This window comes from Schistosoma haematobium, chromosome ZW (assembly GCF_000699445.3).
Source record: "Schistosoma haematobium chromosome ZW, whole genome shotgun sequence".
In the NCBI taxonomy this organism is placed as follows: domain Eukaryota; kingdom Metazoa; phylum Platyhelminthes; class Trematoda; order Strigeidida; family Schistosomatidae; genus Schistosoma; species Schistosoma haematobium.
The window spans coordinates 59,471,720-59,488,355 of NC_067195.1; the positions used below are offsets into that span (position 1 = coordinate 59,471,720).

General features: G+C 34.4%; 2 protein-coding genes across 3 annotated transcripts in view; both read right to left on the reverse strand.

The window, feature by feature from the left end:
* Window positions 1–30: 30 nt before the first annotated feature.
* On the reverse strand, window positions 31–2,434 carry SPCS2 (Signal peptidase complex subunit 2). Its single transcript, XM_051211908.1, has 4 exons — window positions 2,366–2,434; window positions 2,084–2,327; window positions 1,758–2,053; window positions 31–1,722 (listed from the first exon to the last, which is right to left on the reverse strand). Exons 2-4 carry the CDS (start codon window positions 2,279–2,281, stop codon window positions 1,536–1,538), a joined length of 681 nt encoding a protein of 226 aa, XP_051072031.1. The 5' UTR covers window positions 2,282–2,327; window positions 2,366–2,434; the 3' UTR covers window positions 31–1,535.
* Window positions 2,435–10,272: 7,838 nt separating this feature from the next.
* The window catches only part of IKZF5_1 (Zinc finger protein Pegasus), a gene marked incomplete at both ends in the record, with an annotated part of 47,657 nt that continues 41,293 nt past the window's right edge, over window positions 10,273–16,636 (reverse strand). Inside the window, one exon of one of the 2 annotated variants that reach the window (XM_051211909.1) lies at window positions 10,273–13,174. In XM_051211909.1, coding sequence (XP_051072032.1) covers window positions 11,255–13,174 — 1,920 coding nt within the window. The remainder of the gene's footprint in view (window positions 13,175–16,636) is intronic. The other variant, XM_035731791.2, reaches the window with a different exon arrangement.

Here is a 16,636-nt window from a genome sequence, read left to right on the forward strand (position 1 = left end):
GGTCTATGATGAAGTTAAACAAAAATGGAGAAAGTGGACAGCCATGACGGACACCACTTGAGGTTGCAATAGCAGATGACGGTTCGCCATAAGCTCTGACTCGACTTGTAATGTTCGAGTAAAGAGCCTTCATAAGGTTTATGTACTTCTGAGGTACACTTTTCAATGACAGACACTGCCACAGGATGTCACGGTCTACGTAGTCAAATGCTGCTTTTAAGTCGAGAAAGACCACCATTGTCGGACGCCGATAAGTATGCCTATGTTCTAGAACCTGACGAATGGTGAATATGGGGTCGATGCAGCCACGAAAAGGTCTGAAGCCGGCTTGATTTTCTCGTGTTTGCAGTTCACGAGTATTAGTTAGGCGTCTAATAATTATCGAGGTATGGCAACTTGGACCGATGCATACCTGTGCCTGGTCCCACGTTGTAGCTGACTGTCACAACGGTATGACTAGGAAATTAAGTTGAAAATAACAAGTAGCATAAAATACAGTTCAACCAACCGCTAGATAGTCCCCGTCCGACCAAAAGGTACATCCTACTAAGACAGGACAGGATACGCTTGCCCAGTTTTAGTCACGGCATGTTTAACCAATTCGTTGAGTTTTAAAGGTCTTAAACACACAAACAAGACCTCTCGCTTTACGCATAGTTGGCTCAAGAACTGCTACATAGTTACTGATAGAGATCTGAGGATTTATTCTAGGAATACTACAGACGTCTAGTAGGTCAGTTTAGTGATGCTGTCATAAAACATCTTAGGTCACATCGTTTTCAAGGGACTATCTATAGAAGTACTGAGAACTGAACTATTACAATAATGGAAAGAAGAAATGTATTGTAGTAGACTGCGGGAAATGCATCAGTTTAAGCTGCTACATATCTCAACATAAAAATACAATCCGAAAGATACACAATTGACATAGACTAAGAAAGGCAAATAGGTCCGGAACAACATGAAGAGTGGGTGTATAGACCACTGCTCAATATTTTGCAGCCTCCAATTGCTGACCTGTAAAGAGTCACGAACAAAAGCCATCTACCTTTCTCTTACACGACTCAAACCAACACCTGTTAATTCAATAGTCAGTCAGCTACAACGTAGGACCAGGCACATATATGCATCGATCCAAGTTGCCATACCTCATTAACACAACAAAATGGACACCGGATTCATAAAAGTAGTTAATTCAGAGGTGGTAATATATCAAAGAAAGATTGCATATAAGGATATAGTACAGGAAGAAAGATATGTAGTGATTTTCATCTCTTAGTTTAAGGGAAGACAGAGAGTGTATACACCGACGCCATTGTGATCGATTCATAGACTAAGTTTACATATTCATTAACATAAAAAGTGCCTAAAGTTGAAACGAAGTACTATGAATGCTCGTGTTAAATTATGTTAGAATACACAAAACTGTAAGAGTATGAACGTATGGTTTTTACAGCACATAAATCTGACTTTGAACACAACATACAACAGTGAGAAAATGAAATTATACAAATAGTTAACAGAGATTCTATTGATTAATTACTTTTCTTATCACTATACAAGTCAGATACCAAGTTCTGCAAAAACCCATCATATATACTTCTCTGTAGTTCGCCTTTTATGTTGAAGAACTCCGCAGCGGACTTTTTGACGGAAAGCGTTTTGACCTTTTTAGTAATGCCGTCACATACCGTTAAGCTTAAATGATATATGGGATCATATCTATGGGCAAAATTGAGAATTTAGAATGATATTACTTGTTCATATATGAGCATACTGTCCATGAGTCGGCTGGATCTAATCCCGTCTTATCTTCTTTGAGTCCAGTAAAGAAGACATTCTTCTCTATATACATTACATACAGTGTAATTATAGCAGACAGGAGGAAGTAAAGTGTAACACAAACTATAAGTACTGCTCGGGAATGAGGATGTGGGTACAAGTAATCGAATAAGACTCCGAAACCAGCTATTAGGACAGATATCGTACATAATATTAGTCGTCCATCGAAAAGCTTGTGTGTCTCGAGTAAACCATGCTTTTTCATGAATAACTACGAAATATTGCTTAAAAACTGTGTTACCTCTTTAGCTGCATCATCAAGTGCTATTTTTAGCGCACCAACATCCCACTTGTTGACTGTCACCTCTTTCGAAGTCTCAGAAGACATTTTAAAATATTGACGTGACGTTTGACAGAATACGTGTACAAATGGTTCATTCGAAGTACACCTTAACAAAATAGTAATGTTTGAACTGCAATTTTTACTAAGCAGCAACATTTTACTATTTTCAAATGTACTTTCGTATTCTTTTTATAGCATTGTTCTGTTTTTAGACCATTACTGAAAATAATTTGGTTGTACTTCAAAACCTTAAAATTTTGGTGGAAACAAATAGCTAACAGTTTGTTCTTCAGTATTCGACTGTGAGCGGTAAGATGGATTACCTTATTGTGTAGGAGTATTGTTCTTGTTTTATTCCTTTCGAACCTAAATGGTAAAACCAATGGTAAATAATGATATGTTGAGAAACAGCATCTGAAATAAATTCTCGCAGTACTTGAGGAACTGGAGTAAAAGCTGAGCCTTCTTTATATATGTTCGGAGAGAGATGCTGTGACTATCGCTCTCGATCGGAAATTTTACAATTTACAGATTCTAATGATGGAGACGTTGACATGCATCGTCGTGATAGCTGTCTTATGTCTTCTCTAAAGAACTATCTTCTTAGTATAATTTCGTGCTAAGTCATATAAGCTGCTTGTTAAGGCGACGAAAAAAGCACAAGATATGATTCAACATATTTACTACTGCATCTGTTGCAGGCCTGATGATGCCAAAGTAACTAAGTAGGGTCTCCACTTAATTACAAGTAAATTTGTGGTCGTTGTTCTTCTTTGAATTCGTTGCTAGATGACGATCTCTCCTTTAAGTAAAAGGATCTAATGTAATTGCCGTTATTCATCGTTAGACTATTCTCCTCCGATAGTTTGTGTGTTCCAGGTTTGTTGGGAAGAATAATAAAATGCCGCCCCCGTTCGGTTCTGCGTCTGAGTTATGGGGGGCGATACAACCTGATAAGTTGAATGTAGTGGTCCCCTCGGAAATAAAGTGATCAGATATTAGTTGTGAACAGTGACCTATGGCGCGGTAGGCATCACTGCTTTATGCCATTAACGTTACACACATTAGTATTTGTGGGAATCACATTACTAGTAAACTGACCATACTTTGTGTTCAAGTCGTTTTCTGTGATAGAGGTATCTGTCGGACCTGTGCCTTCGAACCATCTGAAAGATTGAGAGGACTGAACATTTGGCAAGTCGTTGATAAACAGTGACCGTTGATAATAATACTGAATAAGGAAGAGAAAGAGGTTTGGAAAACTATGCTCATCGGTCTTACAAAACAAACAAACTATGACAGTTAAACATTCTTAAGAAACCTAAACCAATTCCGAGTTCCAATTATTACCGTCACAAATATAACAGTTCATAATCTCCTGTATCGAACGTCGTGGGGGAGCTCAGAAGTCTAATATGATATGATCGTTCAAGTTTAAATGACACGGTTCAACTGTTCACAGTGATGAGAATGTTATCTCTCAATCTCGGAGTAACCATCGGACGTGTGAGAAAGATAAGCTGTAGTTTACTTGCATTACGAGTTCCTTGGATTGCTCTGTGCAACTTTAACATTAGCATTTCGCTGGGTGCATCGCCTCTAAATTGTAAGACGTTTTGCTCACGATCTGGCCTTCCATATGCTCACTTTTCGCAGCTAAATGCTCATCTATAAATTTTTCAGGATATTCGTTTTCTTTCAGAGTGGCACAAAACGCCTTTGTTTTTATTAACCACATCTAGTAAAACTATGGTCTTGATTCTATAATGAAGTGTCTTAATCAGGTTTTTATATTGTCGGGGAACAAAACTAAGTACAATTGTATATTGGCCAGTGCAAGTATTTTTCTCGTTTAAGGTTTTTGTTACTCACCCACCTACTCTTCATGTAGGTGAAACATCTAGAAACGTTTTTCTACCTCTATTTTCTTATCGACATCAGAATTTAATAGACGGTTGAATGTCACTAAATCGTTTGAATGTCTCTATCCGTAGTTAAAAATGATGAGCTTATCTTCATTTTATCGACAGTATGAGAAAAACCTTCCAACATCCTGTCCAGTAGTCCTTTTTCCAGCTAAGTGGGGAGAATGTCAGCTAGTGGTAAATCAATCACGACACCACCTATTTGTCTACATATTTCAAAACTGAATTTGATGTTCACGTCCATGATGCACACTAGTAACAATTCCTCCGTGGTGTCCACAGGATTTGTAGTCTCTATTTCTTTTCTCTAATTTTTTCACAGATATATCTGATAGTTTCCCTGAGTTTGACATTTGTAGACAATGGTATTGCGTCTAAGACATCATTACTTGTCATTTGTTGTTTACGATCTTGAGGTTATCGGCGAACTGGAGTATATCCTTAATGCTATGCTTCACCAGGTGTCTATAGAGGGGGTTTTAAATGGTCACGAACCACTTTGCTGGAGTATGATCAGGAGAGTTATGTATGCCAAAAATTGGTCTCTTTGGGATATTCGGCTTGTGTACCTTCGGTATTCCGTATAACCTCGGTAAACGTGCAGAACAATGTCTTAAACTAGATGGTTTTTAAAGGATTTACAAATGGCGTTTTATATGGACTGAAGAGAGGAAACAAATCTGTGTTTGTCATGAAGCTTCCAAGTTATCACTTTACCCGTTCAATTATATCACCCCACTTTTCTTGTTGAAAGGCAGTATACTATGGCGACAAATAATTTTTTGGGGAGATATTCTCGTAGGTATCGGATATTTTCGCCAATCATTTCGGTTTTAATGGACACTTCTGGTCACTATTTTTAGGTCAACTATCCTAGGCATTTGTACTAACGCGCGATGTGACTTCGATGTAAGGTAGGAGACCATTCTAGTCCAGTCCGTTTCAAGTAAACACACTTCTTATAGGTCGTTTATATTTGCTCATTTCTCACCACACAAAAACAAATGTGGTTCAGGCTTCTGAGTGTAGTTATGTCCGATATTTAGAAATTTCATCATCTCTGAAAAGCATTAGATTCTAAAGGCCCAAGTTCCTGGAGGATTTTCATGACTATTATCTACGATCCGTGACCTTTTTGGTAGCGTTTCGTATCGAATTTTGTCGCAAACTACTCACAAACGTCGTCAGAGAATCTGTATCGACTATTCACGTAAGTGAAAACCATTTTTATCGTATGTTTACATATATTTATCGTTTATCTGTTGTAAATTCAACCGGATAAACCCTATAACCTACTCTATTTCCTCCGATTTCGAAGCTTTGGTGTTTATGTGTATCTCTGTACTAAGCTATCGGACTTTCGATACCTTCACTCAATGCAAACCAAGTCATACATAACTATGGGATTATAGAGAGTATATTCAGCGTGCAAACAATGCCTATGTCTTCTGGTCTGTATAATGCAGTGTTGTAATCCCGCTAAACATATTGCGCTCCGTTCTACAAATTTCGTGAACGCAAAGTAACATATTTTGTCGTAGGTGGTGATGATGCTACAAGTATTCGGAGTTTGACAATGCTTTCTTCAGTAACACCTTTATAATTGATGTATACCAGCCCAGTCAAGTCAGGAATCAGAAACGAAGAGGTTGGAAGGTATATTTGAAAAAATATCGATATATCGGGAAGCGTTTAATCTAAAATGGTTTACGGCTGTAAAAGATGCGTAGCACGACGTACCCACTTGTGGTCTGGTGCGTGACCGAGAGCTTTCAGATAGTTGTCTCCAGTAAAATTAATGACGCCAACACCAATCGTCGAGGATTTGTTGAACTATTTATCCCGGGGATTTATTTGCCGCTACAACTCATCCTCCTCTAGTGGGGTATTGAGGACCCTAAGACGAGACTAGATAGAAGTTTGAACCAAACGAACTAGCCGTTGGTAAACACCTTTCTGTTAGCCTGCTATTCTCAGCAGCACCTGGTCGTCTTTCCCTAATATAAGGGGCCATTTGGTACACAAAAGCGATGAAAAAAGGCACGATGAAACTTTCTATCCATCGCATTTTTCGTCAGTTTATATCGTTTACAGCCATCCTGAAAAAGAAAAAACAAATTGCAAACGCATGTCGAAATACACTCGTACGTACGTAAGAACACAAAATATAGTATTTAAAAAAATAAAACTGCATACACACATACTGATAAAATTCAATCGCACAGAAACAATTTTCGCACCGTTTTTTGGGTTTTTTGGAGAAACAAATACATACACATACATGAGCATATTAGTAAGAAAATGTTTGGTTTTAGGTTTTTGACATAAAAATACAAAATAAGTCGAGACGAAACAAAACGTTATGTTATGTCCTAAGTGCAGTAAATATTCAAATGTTCTGGGAACCTTGCTCTCCTTCCAGGACGCGTTGCTATAGGCCGATTATCAGATACCACTGAAGTATTTTCGTGACTTGGTTATTGGGTGTGGCATCGTAATTTTGGGGTTTGTATCGTTTGATTGTACCGAAGGAAAATCAGCATTATGCGGGTCTCCTTCCAAGTACGCGGCTTTAAGCCGATCAATGCTGATGTTATGATTAGTTCCGTTTTCATAGATGATCTAGTACTTAGGTTTTCGCTGAAGGACTTTGAAAGGTCCTCCATATGCCACTTCGATAGGTCATCGTAACGAGTCTCGACGCACAAAATGTGTGTACTATGTCATGAGGCAGGTTGAACGAGCGAAAACAGATTCAACTGAACTCATGGCGTTTGTCAGCTTACTCGAGTAAGACTTTAGATCCGCATTTATCAAGGAAGATGAAAGTTCCATGAACTCTCCTGGAAGTCAGAGTGTTCTTCCACAAAAGAGTTGTGCTGTAGCGTATATAATTTCAGCATTCACTGCATTGCAGATAGCAAGTGAAATGAATGGAACAGCGACAGTACACTGTGAAAATTTCAACCGTCAACGAAATCGTCCTAGCAACCCGTTTGTATGTGGATGGTGGGCGGTTTGTCCCAATCTACCGTGTTTTACAGTCGTTGAAAGACAGTGTTTAGGTGCTGGAGGTGAAATCCTCTGTCCGGACCTACGATCAAGCAGTTATGTGCGTGTACAAAGTTGAGGCCCGGAAAGGCTTCGTCTCTGAGCCACTACGAAGTTCTTGCATGATTTCTTTAGCCGAAAGACATGCTCAAAAACCAGTAGAGACCGGAAGGAGCAACGATAACGGTTTAAGTAATGTCGTATGCAACCGTGGGAATTTGATAATACGCTTTAACCAAATCAATTTTCGAAAAAAATATTCATACATTTTAAGGTGGCTGTCAAAGCGTGAATGTGAGGCAACTAGTAGTTATCGGTTGTTGTTTTCGTATTAAGTCGCGGGTAGTTGCCAGTTGGACGTCAATCATCGCCGTCCTTTTTAGAAGCCATATACAAAGAAGATGATCATGAGCTGGTTGATAGCGGAATAATTCATATGTCTATCATGTGGTAGAATTCGTTTTTTGCCCAACTTCAACTCTTCGGGAACCGGTCGGTGCGCTTTTAGGGAGACAGCTGATCCCGTAGTCTTGATGTAGTAACATTTCTGATCACGCATGGTAATTTTGTCTGCGTTTGGTACAGATCGGAGTGCTCACCAAGCATCTATTAAGAGCGGAAGATCCAAATTTTTGCTCTACTCCGTTATGAAAGCGCGGTATATCGATCTACTTGTAACTTACGAACCCAAAGTAATAACAGAACAAAAATACATTTCAGGAACCAAAGTTTATTCGCACGTTAAAAATAACTGACCCAAATATCATCCCAACAATAATCGTAAGAATTGCAAAACAAATTCAATTTTTTAAGTTCCCGGAGCACGAACGTACAAATACCAAAACAAAGATAAAAAGAGATATCAAAATGTTCGAAATCAAGAATCAGACAGTCAGCTATAACGTAGGACCAGGTACATATATGCATCGATCCAAGTTGCCATCCCTCATTAACACAACAAGATGGACACCGGGTTCATAAAGTAGTTAATTCAGAGGTGGTAATATATAAAAGAAAGGTTGCATATAAGGATATACTAAAGGGAGAAAGAATTAGTTCATAGAAAGGAAAATATCAGGCAATTTTAATCTCACAATTTAAGGGAAGACATAGAGTGCGCACATCGACATCATTGTGATCGTTTCTGAGCCATGTCATCAAGTCTCCAACCATTGGTTACGATAGTCACGCGGACCCCAACCAAGTAGACTGCATCTACCAACATGGCTCAGACCAGAAGTCAGTGACTTCAAGCACTGACGCCACGTTTTGGTTTGGCCACTCATAACATTCTTCCAACCATCTCCAACACCGGTTAGCATTATTTCCATCAGTAGGTCTATGATGAAGTTAAACAAAAATGGAGAAAGTGGACAGCCATGACGGACACCACTTGAGGTTGCAATAGCAGGTGACGGTTCGCCATAAGCTCTGACTCGACTTGTAGTGTTCGAGTAAAGAGCCTTCATAAGGTTTATGTACTTCTGAGGTACACTTTTCAATGACAGACACTGCCACAGGATGTCACGGTCTACGTAGTCAAATGCTGCTTTTAAGTCGAGAAAGACCACCATTGTCGGACGCCGATAAGTATGCCTATGTTCTAGAACCTGACGAATGGTGAATATGGGGTCGATGCAGCCACGAACAGGTCTAGAGCCTGCCTTTAGAGCTGTCTTGTGTTACCTACAGTCACCTCCTTTTCCATCTGTTTTGCTTCCGTTGCCCACCACTGCTCACGATCGTTTCTTAGACTTTTATATAACTTGGATCTGATTTGTTTTTGCTCTTCTTCGTGTTCAGAGCCTGATTGGGTGAATTTACGAGAATACATCAGTAAATTGATAACTCATTATTAATGTCACCATGCAGATGTATGATATGTGTTTAAGACCTTGTAGTTAATGACTGAACTGAAAATTCTATCTAACAAAAAACTAATTTTTAATGAGAACATTTTATCCAAGCGTTATAATATGTGAAACAAGTGTTTAAATCATCTGAACTTCGGTGTTATTTGTGCCCTACAATAGTCTGTGGTTTTTAACTGAGTCTGTAGTGTTTTTCAAAATAAATTCTACTCTTAATCAACAGCCATTTTAACTATTTTACAGTAATTAAATAAGTGTATATTTCTTGGTCTTAAAGATTTTTAAAGGTTAAGATTGATCAGTAACGTAGTGAAAATACTTAATCGGTCAATCTCATTTAGTCAGTTGTATGTTTCATAAATGTGTAGAAGCGAACATTAGTGAAAGTTTAAACTTTACTGCAAATAACTTAGTTGTTCATTATATACTCTGATTATGAGTCAGTGAATATCGTTTTGAAATTCCCTACTTAAGTCATTCAACACTATCAATAAAGTAGTCTGTAGCTTTACAGTGAATTATTAAAATATAGAGACTGTAATTTATCACTCAGAAGTTAGTACTTCCACTACACTAGTTCGGAACTGCATTATTCCGATTGTTTAATCAGTGACAATGCAATATCACAAATAAGTTTTTAATCCTAATGAGAATTAAAAATGTGAATTATTTTACCGAACTTGATTTCCTACCACAGAAACATTTATTTTTATAGATTTAAAACTCTTATCTATAGAACATGAATTCTCTAGTGTTCAAAGATGAGAGTAAAGATAAATAAATAAGATTTTAAAAAAAAATTTGGTAGAATAGACAAACTATCTCGAATTAGTCTGCCATTCACGACTAATATAGAAAAGAATTAGTTTCATCCTTGAAAATATAGTTAAGGATGATCATGAACACGCTTAAATCAATTGAATGGAATATTAAATGATTCAGAAGTTTCAAAAACACTCTATCGATTTTTACTAACACTCCTATCCATTCTGATCATTATTCATTTAGTGTTTCTTGTATATAAAATGTCTCAAGAGCTGTCTCATAGAAAGATAGAACATCTTTGTATCGAATTATATTTCGTTAGAAACTGAGAAATTATAGTCTTTAATATGAATAAGAAAACTCAATATTTTACACATATAACCAAGAAGTATATCTGTCGCTTTTTCAAATGATGAAATAAAATAGAATGAATGAGTATTTTTTTATGTTTCATGCCTTGTAAATCAGCTATTAAGATTTGAATTTCAAAAGGAGTGGTTACAAACATTTCAAATTATCAAGTTAAAAAGAAAATGTTTGGATAGATTTTAAATGAATTTTTTGCTTCATAATGGTTCTTTAATCTAAGTCCATATTAACAACCATATTGAAAGTAATATATTTCACAAAATTTGTTATTGAATTCTTTACTTCTAAAACTACTAAAACTTTGAAAAATTGCAAGATATCCCTGCAGATTGTAATTCACCCTATTTGACACTGATTTTCTCTTTAAACTTCAAATCTTACAATATTGATTCATCGGTGCAAAAATACTTTGTAGCTTAAAAGTATCATAATACCTCATATATATATATATATGAAATGTTCTTCTTATTGTTTTAACTAACTTAAACAATGATTCTTAGTAGAAAAGACTTTTGATTAATAGCGATGTTTATTTTCAATTCTGCAAAAATCTATACAATATACTATATATATATCCAGAAGATATTAGATTTGTTTAACCATTATACAGAATTGATAAATTTTTCCTTTGTTGAATGGTTTGTTTACGACGACCTTAATCAAATGTTGATAGGTGAAATGAGAACAAAATTATTATTTTTTTAAAAAAGACATTACGCATTGAAAGAAAGAAATAAGATGAACAATTAACCAGCATAAAACTGTTCTACTTGTTCTTTTTTTCTTGTTCATTTTCAACTGTTGTTTTATTCTATCACTGTTCATAGATAATAATAATAATAATTAATTGTCTTGCATTCTTTTGATTCATAAATTGAAGGTTAGATGTTTCTATTCGCTTATTTATAAGTGTCAATAGATAACTGAATGAACTAATAAAAAACAGAAAGAAACAATGTGCACTGATGTATTGATGACATTCGAACAAAGTGCTAGCATAATCAAGAACTGTACATAGTTTTGAGAAGAAAAACAAAAACATACTTTTCAATAATACAATGAAGCCAAATTAGTTATATAAAAAAAAGAAGTAAACTGTATGTATATGTATTTATTTGTAATGAATGATCTATTTGTAAAAAATATTTTTATGAATAATGTGCTTCTTGTCCAAGATGAGTAAAGAATTCAACAGAATCATTACTTTGATGACCACAACGATTGCATAAATAAGGATCAGAATGACTATGAAATCCCATATGTATATCATATAGAGTACGTTGACGAAAGCGTATTTCACAAAATCGACATTCATGAGTGAAGTCTGATAAATCTTTGTTATTATTATTATTATTATTATTATTATTCAAACTATCATCCATTAAGGTTGTTGTTGCTGCTGATGATGATGAGGATATGATTGACGACTTAACAGTTTGTGACTCTTTTATATGAGATTTTTCATTATTTTTTTCATGTTTAATAATTTGAAAATTTTGCTCATTATCTTCAGAAGTGTTTGGTCTATGAAATTTATCACAGCTTATAATTTGTTTAATACATGATGCAGAGGATAAATCTAAAGCTGATTCAAAATCATTACATACAGGTTTATTTGATATGATCATTTTTGTTTTTTCTAAGTTCCTACATGATGTTTCACTGGTTTCAATGATTTCCATTGATTCTTGTAGTAGACTTTCTTTTTCTTGAAGAAATTGATCTTTATTGGATGTAGTAAACATATTAGAAGTAGTAGATGATGAACAAATTGATGAATGATTTAATTCATTTATTGAATGAGTAATTTTGGTATTTGTATTTAAATTAGATGAATTAATTATTGGATAATTTATTTCAGAAACGTTTGAAATAGTATTATTCAATTCATTTGCTTGTATATATTTATCACAATTGGATGATGTTATAGAAGTTAATACTTGATTATTACAACATTCAACGGATGATATTGTATTAGAACTATCTGTTGTACAATGAGAATTAGATGGTGTAAAATTTAAATCAGTGAATTCGGTTAAATTTGTTGAATTAGATGAAATTAAATGAGCTCGACTAAAATCACCACATTGCATTGCAGCCATAAAAGCTACCATTGATGAATATGCAGAAACGGAATAATTTAAAAATGGATCAGAAGTTACAGTTACACATTGTCCTTCAATTTCATTTGAATTACAACCTGTTGGATTTGAATAGGAATTCATAATTGTATTACTACTAGTAATTGATGAATCACTAATAGAATTAATAATTGGTATTGAGTCTGATGTTATGGAATTAACTGTTTCCATGAACTTCACCGGAATATTATTTGCACTAGTAAAGGTTGGAAATAGTATAGGTGTACTTAAAGTTGAATTTGAAAATGAAATGTTATTTGATTCTGTCGTTACGAATGTTTTGAACCCAGACACTGACTGGCTTGTATTAAATGAGGAATTACAATTTACATTCATGGGTATATTCATGGAATTTGCATTTCCCATAGTTTGATTTTGATATTCTTTATTTGGAGTTGTATTTTCGCTTGTTGAACATTTAGATGTTGTACTAACATGTGTAGCTTTTTCATTGATACATTTTAATGCTGACGACCCTTTCATTCTATTTTTTGTTGATTCTGATGAATTACGGCGTTTGCAGTGTGATTTTGAATTACCATGTCGAATATTCGGTCCACGTTTCACATTCATTAATTCTACTGTATTATCATAGGGTGGTAGACTTCCATCAGAATTTAAAACTACAGCTGGCTTATGTTCATGCTTTGTAAGGTGTAATTTTAAACTATGACAATATTTTGTAGCATAATTACAATTTGCACAACGATATGGATAAACGTTTGAATGAGATTTCATATGACTATTTAACATTGACTTATTGACACATTCATAATTACACTTTGGACATTTATAGGGTTTAGATCCCATATGATTACGCATATGATATTCTAAATGATGTTTATATTCTGTTATAAAACAGCATAAATGACATTCTAACCGTTTATCTTCTTTAATATGGATACGTAAATGACGCCAAAATTCATCCTATAAAGCCAAGAGAATAAAAAAATGTTCCTGAACGAGAATCGATAAAATTTCATAAACTCATTATCAAAGTATTGAAAAATATATTTGATATACGAATACCTACGATTCAACGATAGTTTCTAAAAATAGTTCTAAGGCATTTGTTGTTGTAGACTATGCTAAAAGACCTACCAATAGGTCACAATGTTCAAGATAAAGTTCCATCAGTAAATATCTTTAACTTCATTTTATTTTATCATTCATATGTGTTTATAATGATTTTGCATCACAGAAAGGATATTCATGTAATGTAATTACCATTTGTTTGATATTAGTTTATCTATTTAACAATTCATTTGTTTTTCTATAGTCCAGTTTATCTGACTATTATTTATATGCTTGCCTACCTATCTAGATTGTATTGGTGTAAATTCAGTTGGCAAAACTTTTATCAATTTCCAATAAATTTGTACACTATTATGATAACATTCTATCAGATTATACGACAGTTTAGAGGGAACGTGTACACTATTTTCATTTTGATCTCGTACTTCAATTGATAAAGCATTATTAATCTGGTTCAGAGGTTACTAATATAAATATGCTGATTTCGCGTAGATCTCTCAGCTTATGTAATTATCTTCGTATATAATTAGAGACTATAAATGAAAATCAACTTAAGTAGTTTGATTGCTCGGTATTTCAGCTAACATAAATGAAAACGATTACTAGTGTAACTAAAATTTTAATTGAAAAATTGGTAGTGTATATTGACTATTAATTACACAAGTGTTTATTCTCGAAAAGTTTGCAATCTGAAATCAACATTTACAGTGTTAAAATGATTGGATTTGTTTAAATTATTCAGTTAGTTAATTTGAAACAAACTGTTTTTATTTATTAAAAACCAGGTAGTATGTGACAAATAAAAATTTCAAGAATTTCACTGATTGAAATTGTGAGTCAATTGAAGCTAGACCATTATGGAAAACCTGGAAGCACTGGAAAACCGTATCGTCCTAGTATGGGACTCCTCAGCAGTGCGCATCCACGATCCCGCACCCCTCGAGATTCAGACCCAGGACCTATCATTTTCGCTCCAGGCGCTTAACCAACTAGACCACTGAGCCGGTCGGCATCCAATGGTGTTAATGTCCAACTTCAACCAATCCACGGAAGTGCGCCACCGTACGTCATTGTCTTCAGTGAGTTGATATCTCACAACAGACCTAGTTGAACTCCACTGGTCACTACTTCTCACTAGAACTCCAGGAGTATCTCTTGAAGTCAGTCATTAGTGAGCAGATGATTATTATCAGAAGGGGTTTTATGGAGATTTTAGAGTAGTTGAAGTTAGACATTAATACTGTTGGATGCCGACCGGCCCAGTGGTCTAGTTGCTTAAGCGCCTGGAGCGAGACTGATAGGTCCTGGGTCCGAATCTCGCGGGGTGCGGGGTCGTGGATGCGCCTTGCTGAGGAGTCCCATACTAGGATGAAACGGCCGTCCAGTTCTTCCAGGTTTACCATGGTGGTGTAGCTTCAATTGACTCATCATTTCAATCAGTGAAATTTCTAAAATCTCCACAAAACCCCTTTTGATTTAAGAATTGTCGTTCATGAAAACAACAATTTCGACTACTATTTGATTAATATTAGTAGCTATGCACTTATGTTGAAAACTTTTTTCTTTTCCTATCTTTTTAGTGACTTGTCTTTCAGTTTATTATAGATAAGTAACATAAATTATTTTCTAATTGTTTTTTCTTTACATTTCGTCAGTTTGAGATAATTTCATTTAAATCTACATAAAACAGCTGAATACTATACTGATTTCTTGAAGAACTACCGATATAGAATTGTCTTGGAAAATCTGTTTTTCTTAGATTATGAGCTTTTTAAAATTTATTGTCAGGGAAATCATAGTATGAATTCCAATGGTCAAATAAAATCATAGGATATACAAACATTTTCCTACATTACGAAACATTTGGTTGAAACCGGTCTTAAGGTTGATATGAAGTCAGCGTTTGTAGTGGTGTACGAAAGCCTTCAAGGACGTTTACTAAGGTTTATTGAAACCTTGACTATATGAAAACTGAAACCTCTTTTATGTGTTCAGAAACAATTTGTTCTTACCCTTAATCTACCCTGGTAATACTGATTTATTATCCAGAGTGGTTATTACATTGTTTTTGTGTACTTTATTTTTCTTTGTTACGGCTTACCTATAACCTGTCTAGTATTTCATTGATCAAACATATTTTATTTTTGGACTTGAGAATTCAGGTTACTCATCAGTTTAAAATCCTCAAACATAACTAATATTCATTTAATAATCACGATCAAGTGAGAGGGTGGAGTTTGCATTTTGTTTGGACCGACATCCGTTACAAGTAAGAACTAGATGATAAATTTTAAACCTAAGATAGTTATCGTTTCAACATTCAAATGAGTATTTAAGACACGAATTAACTCATTGTGTAGAATCATTTTAGAGCTAAGGAGTATCTATCACTGAGCTGTTTGTATCTGAATCTTCACTGACAAAAATCTCAAACTGTATTGATCATCATTAATTTCTTAAATCTTATTTACGACCATGTTTTCATCATCGACATAAATACGAATCTATCTAATCCTATTCTCATCACAAACTAACGTCAACTGGGAAATTACAATAAAAAAACCCGAAGAATATACCGTTTCAAATTGATCTGAATTAAAAGAAAGGAAACATTATAACATGCCAGAAAAACTATAGTATTCATATGAAATAATAGAGCTTTTGATAATTAAATCACTTTGTTCAGTGATTGATGCATGCCAGGAACAAAATAATTCGATGGATATGTATATTAATAAATGAAAAATAAAACTGAAGATAGATTTGAACATCTAACGGGTTTAAACAAAATTTAGTTATCATCTTTATGTAAGTTATCTTTAATAATCATATAAGTGAAAGAGACCATAGTAAAAAAAAGCATACAATAAGAAGTATTTCAGTTATAGGACTTCACAGTAAAACAAAATGACAGGGATGAAATTTAAAAACACAATAACATATGAGATTTAAGCTTAAAAAGAAAGTAAAAATTTGTTAAGTTTAGATAGCGCAATGAGAAAATGAAGTTTATATGAACCATAAAATTCGTCTTCTCATTGTATTATCTAAAATTATCAAATGGACTAACCATTTGTTGACTCGAGTTTACCTGTTCCTTCAAACTAATTAAATAAACATAATCTACATAACCTATTCGAAGACAGAACAAATTGATCATCGTTTCATAGATAAATAATCTTTTACATTTAAAATTCTTCCATCTACACATAACATATGTTATCAGTTTGCAACAGTATGTGAATACTTCTAGGTAAAATTAATTTATAGTAACTTCAAATCATTATCTTCAGTAAAGTAATACAAAATCTAATTAAGGATATTGTGACTTTAGAATATTTTATATTATAAACA

Bases quoted from the DNA above. Each gene is read 5' to 3' on its own strand.
- SPCS2 (XM_051211908.1), bottom strand. From the start codon at position 2,281: ATGTTGCTGCTTAGTAAAAATTGCAGTTCAAACATTACTATTTTGTTA. The intron at 2,054-2,083 runs GTAACACAGTTT...AATATTTCGTAG, and splicing joins TTGATGATGCAGCTAAAGAG to TTATTCATGAAAAAGCATGG. The intron at 1,723-1,757 runs GTAATATCATTC...TTTTGCCCATAG, and splicing joins GTATGCTCATATATGAACAA to ATATGATCCCATATATCATT.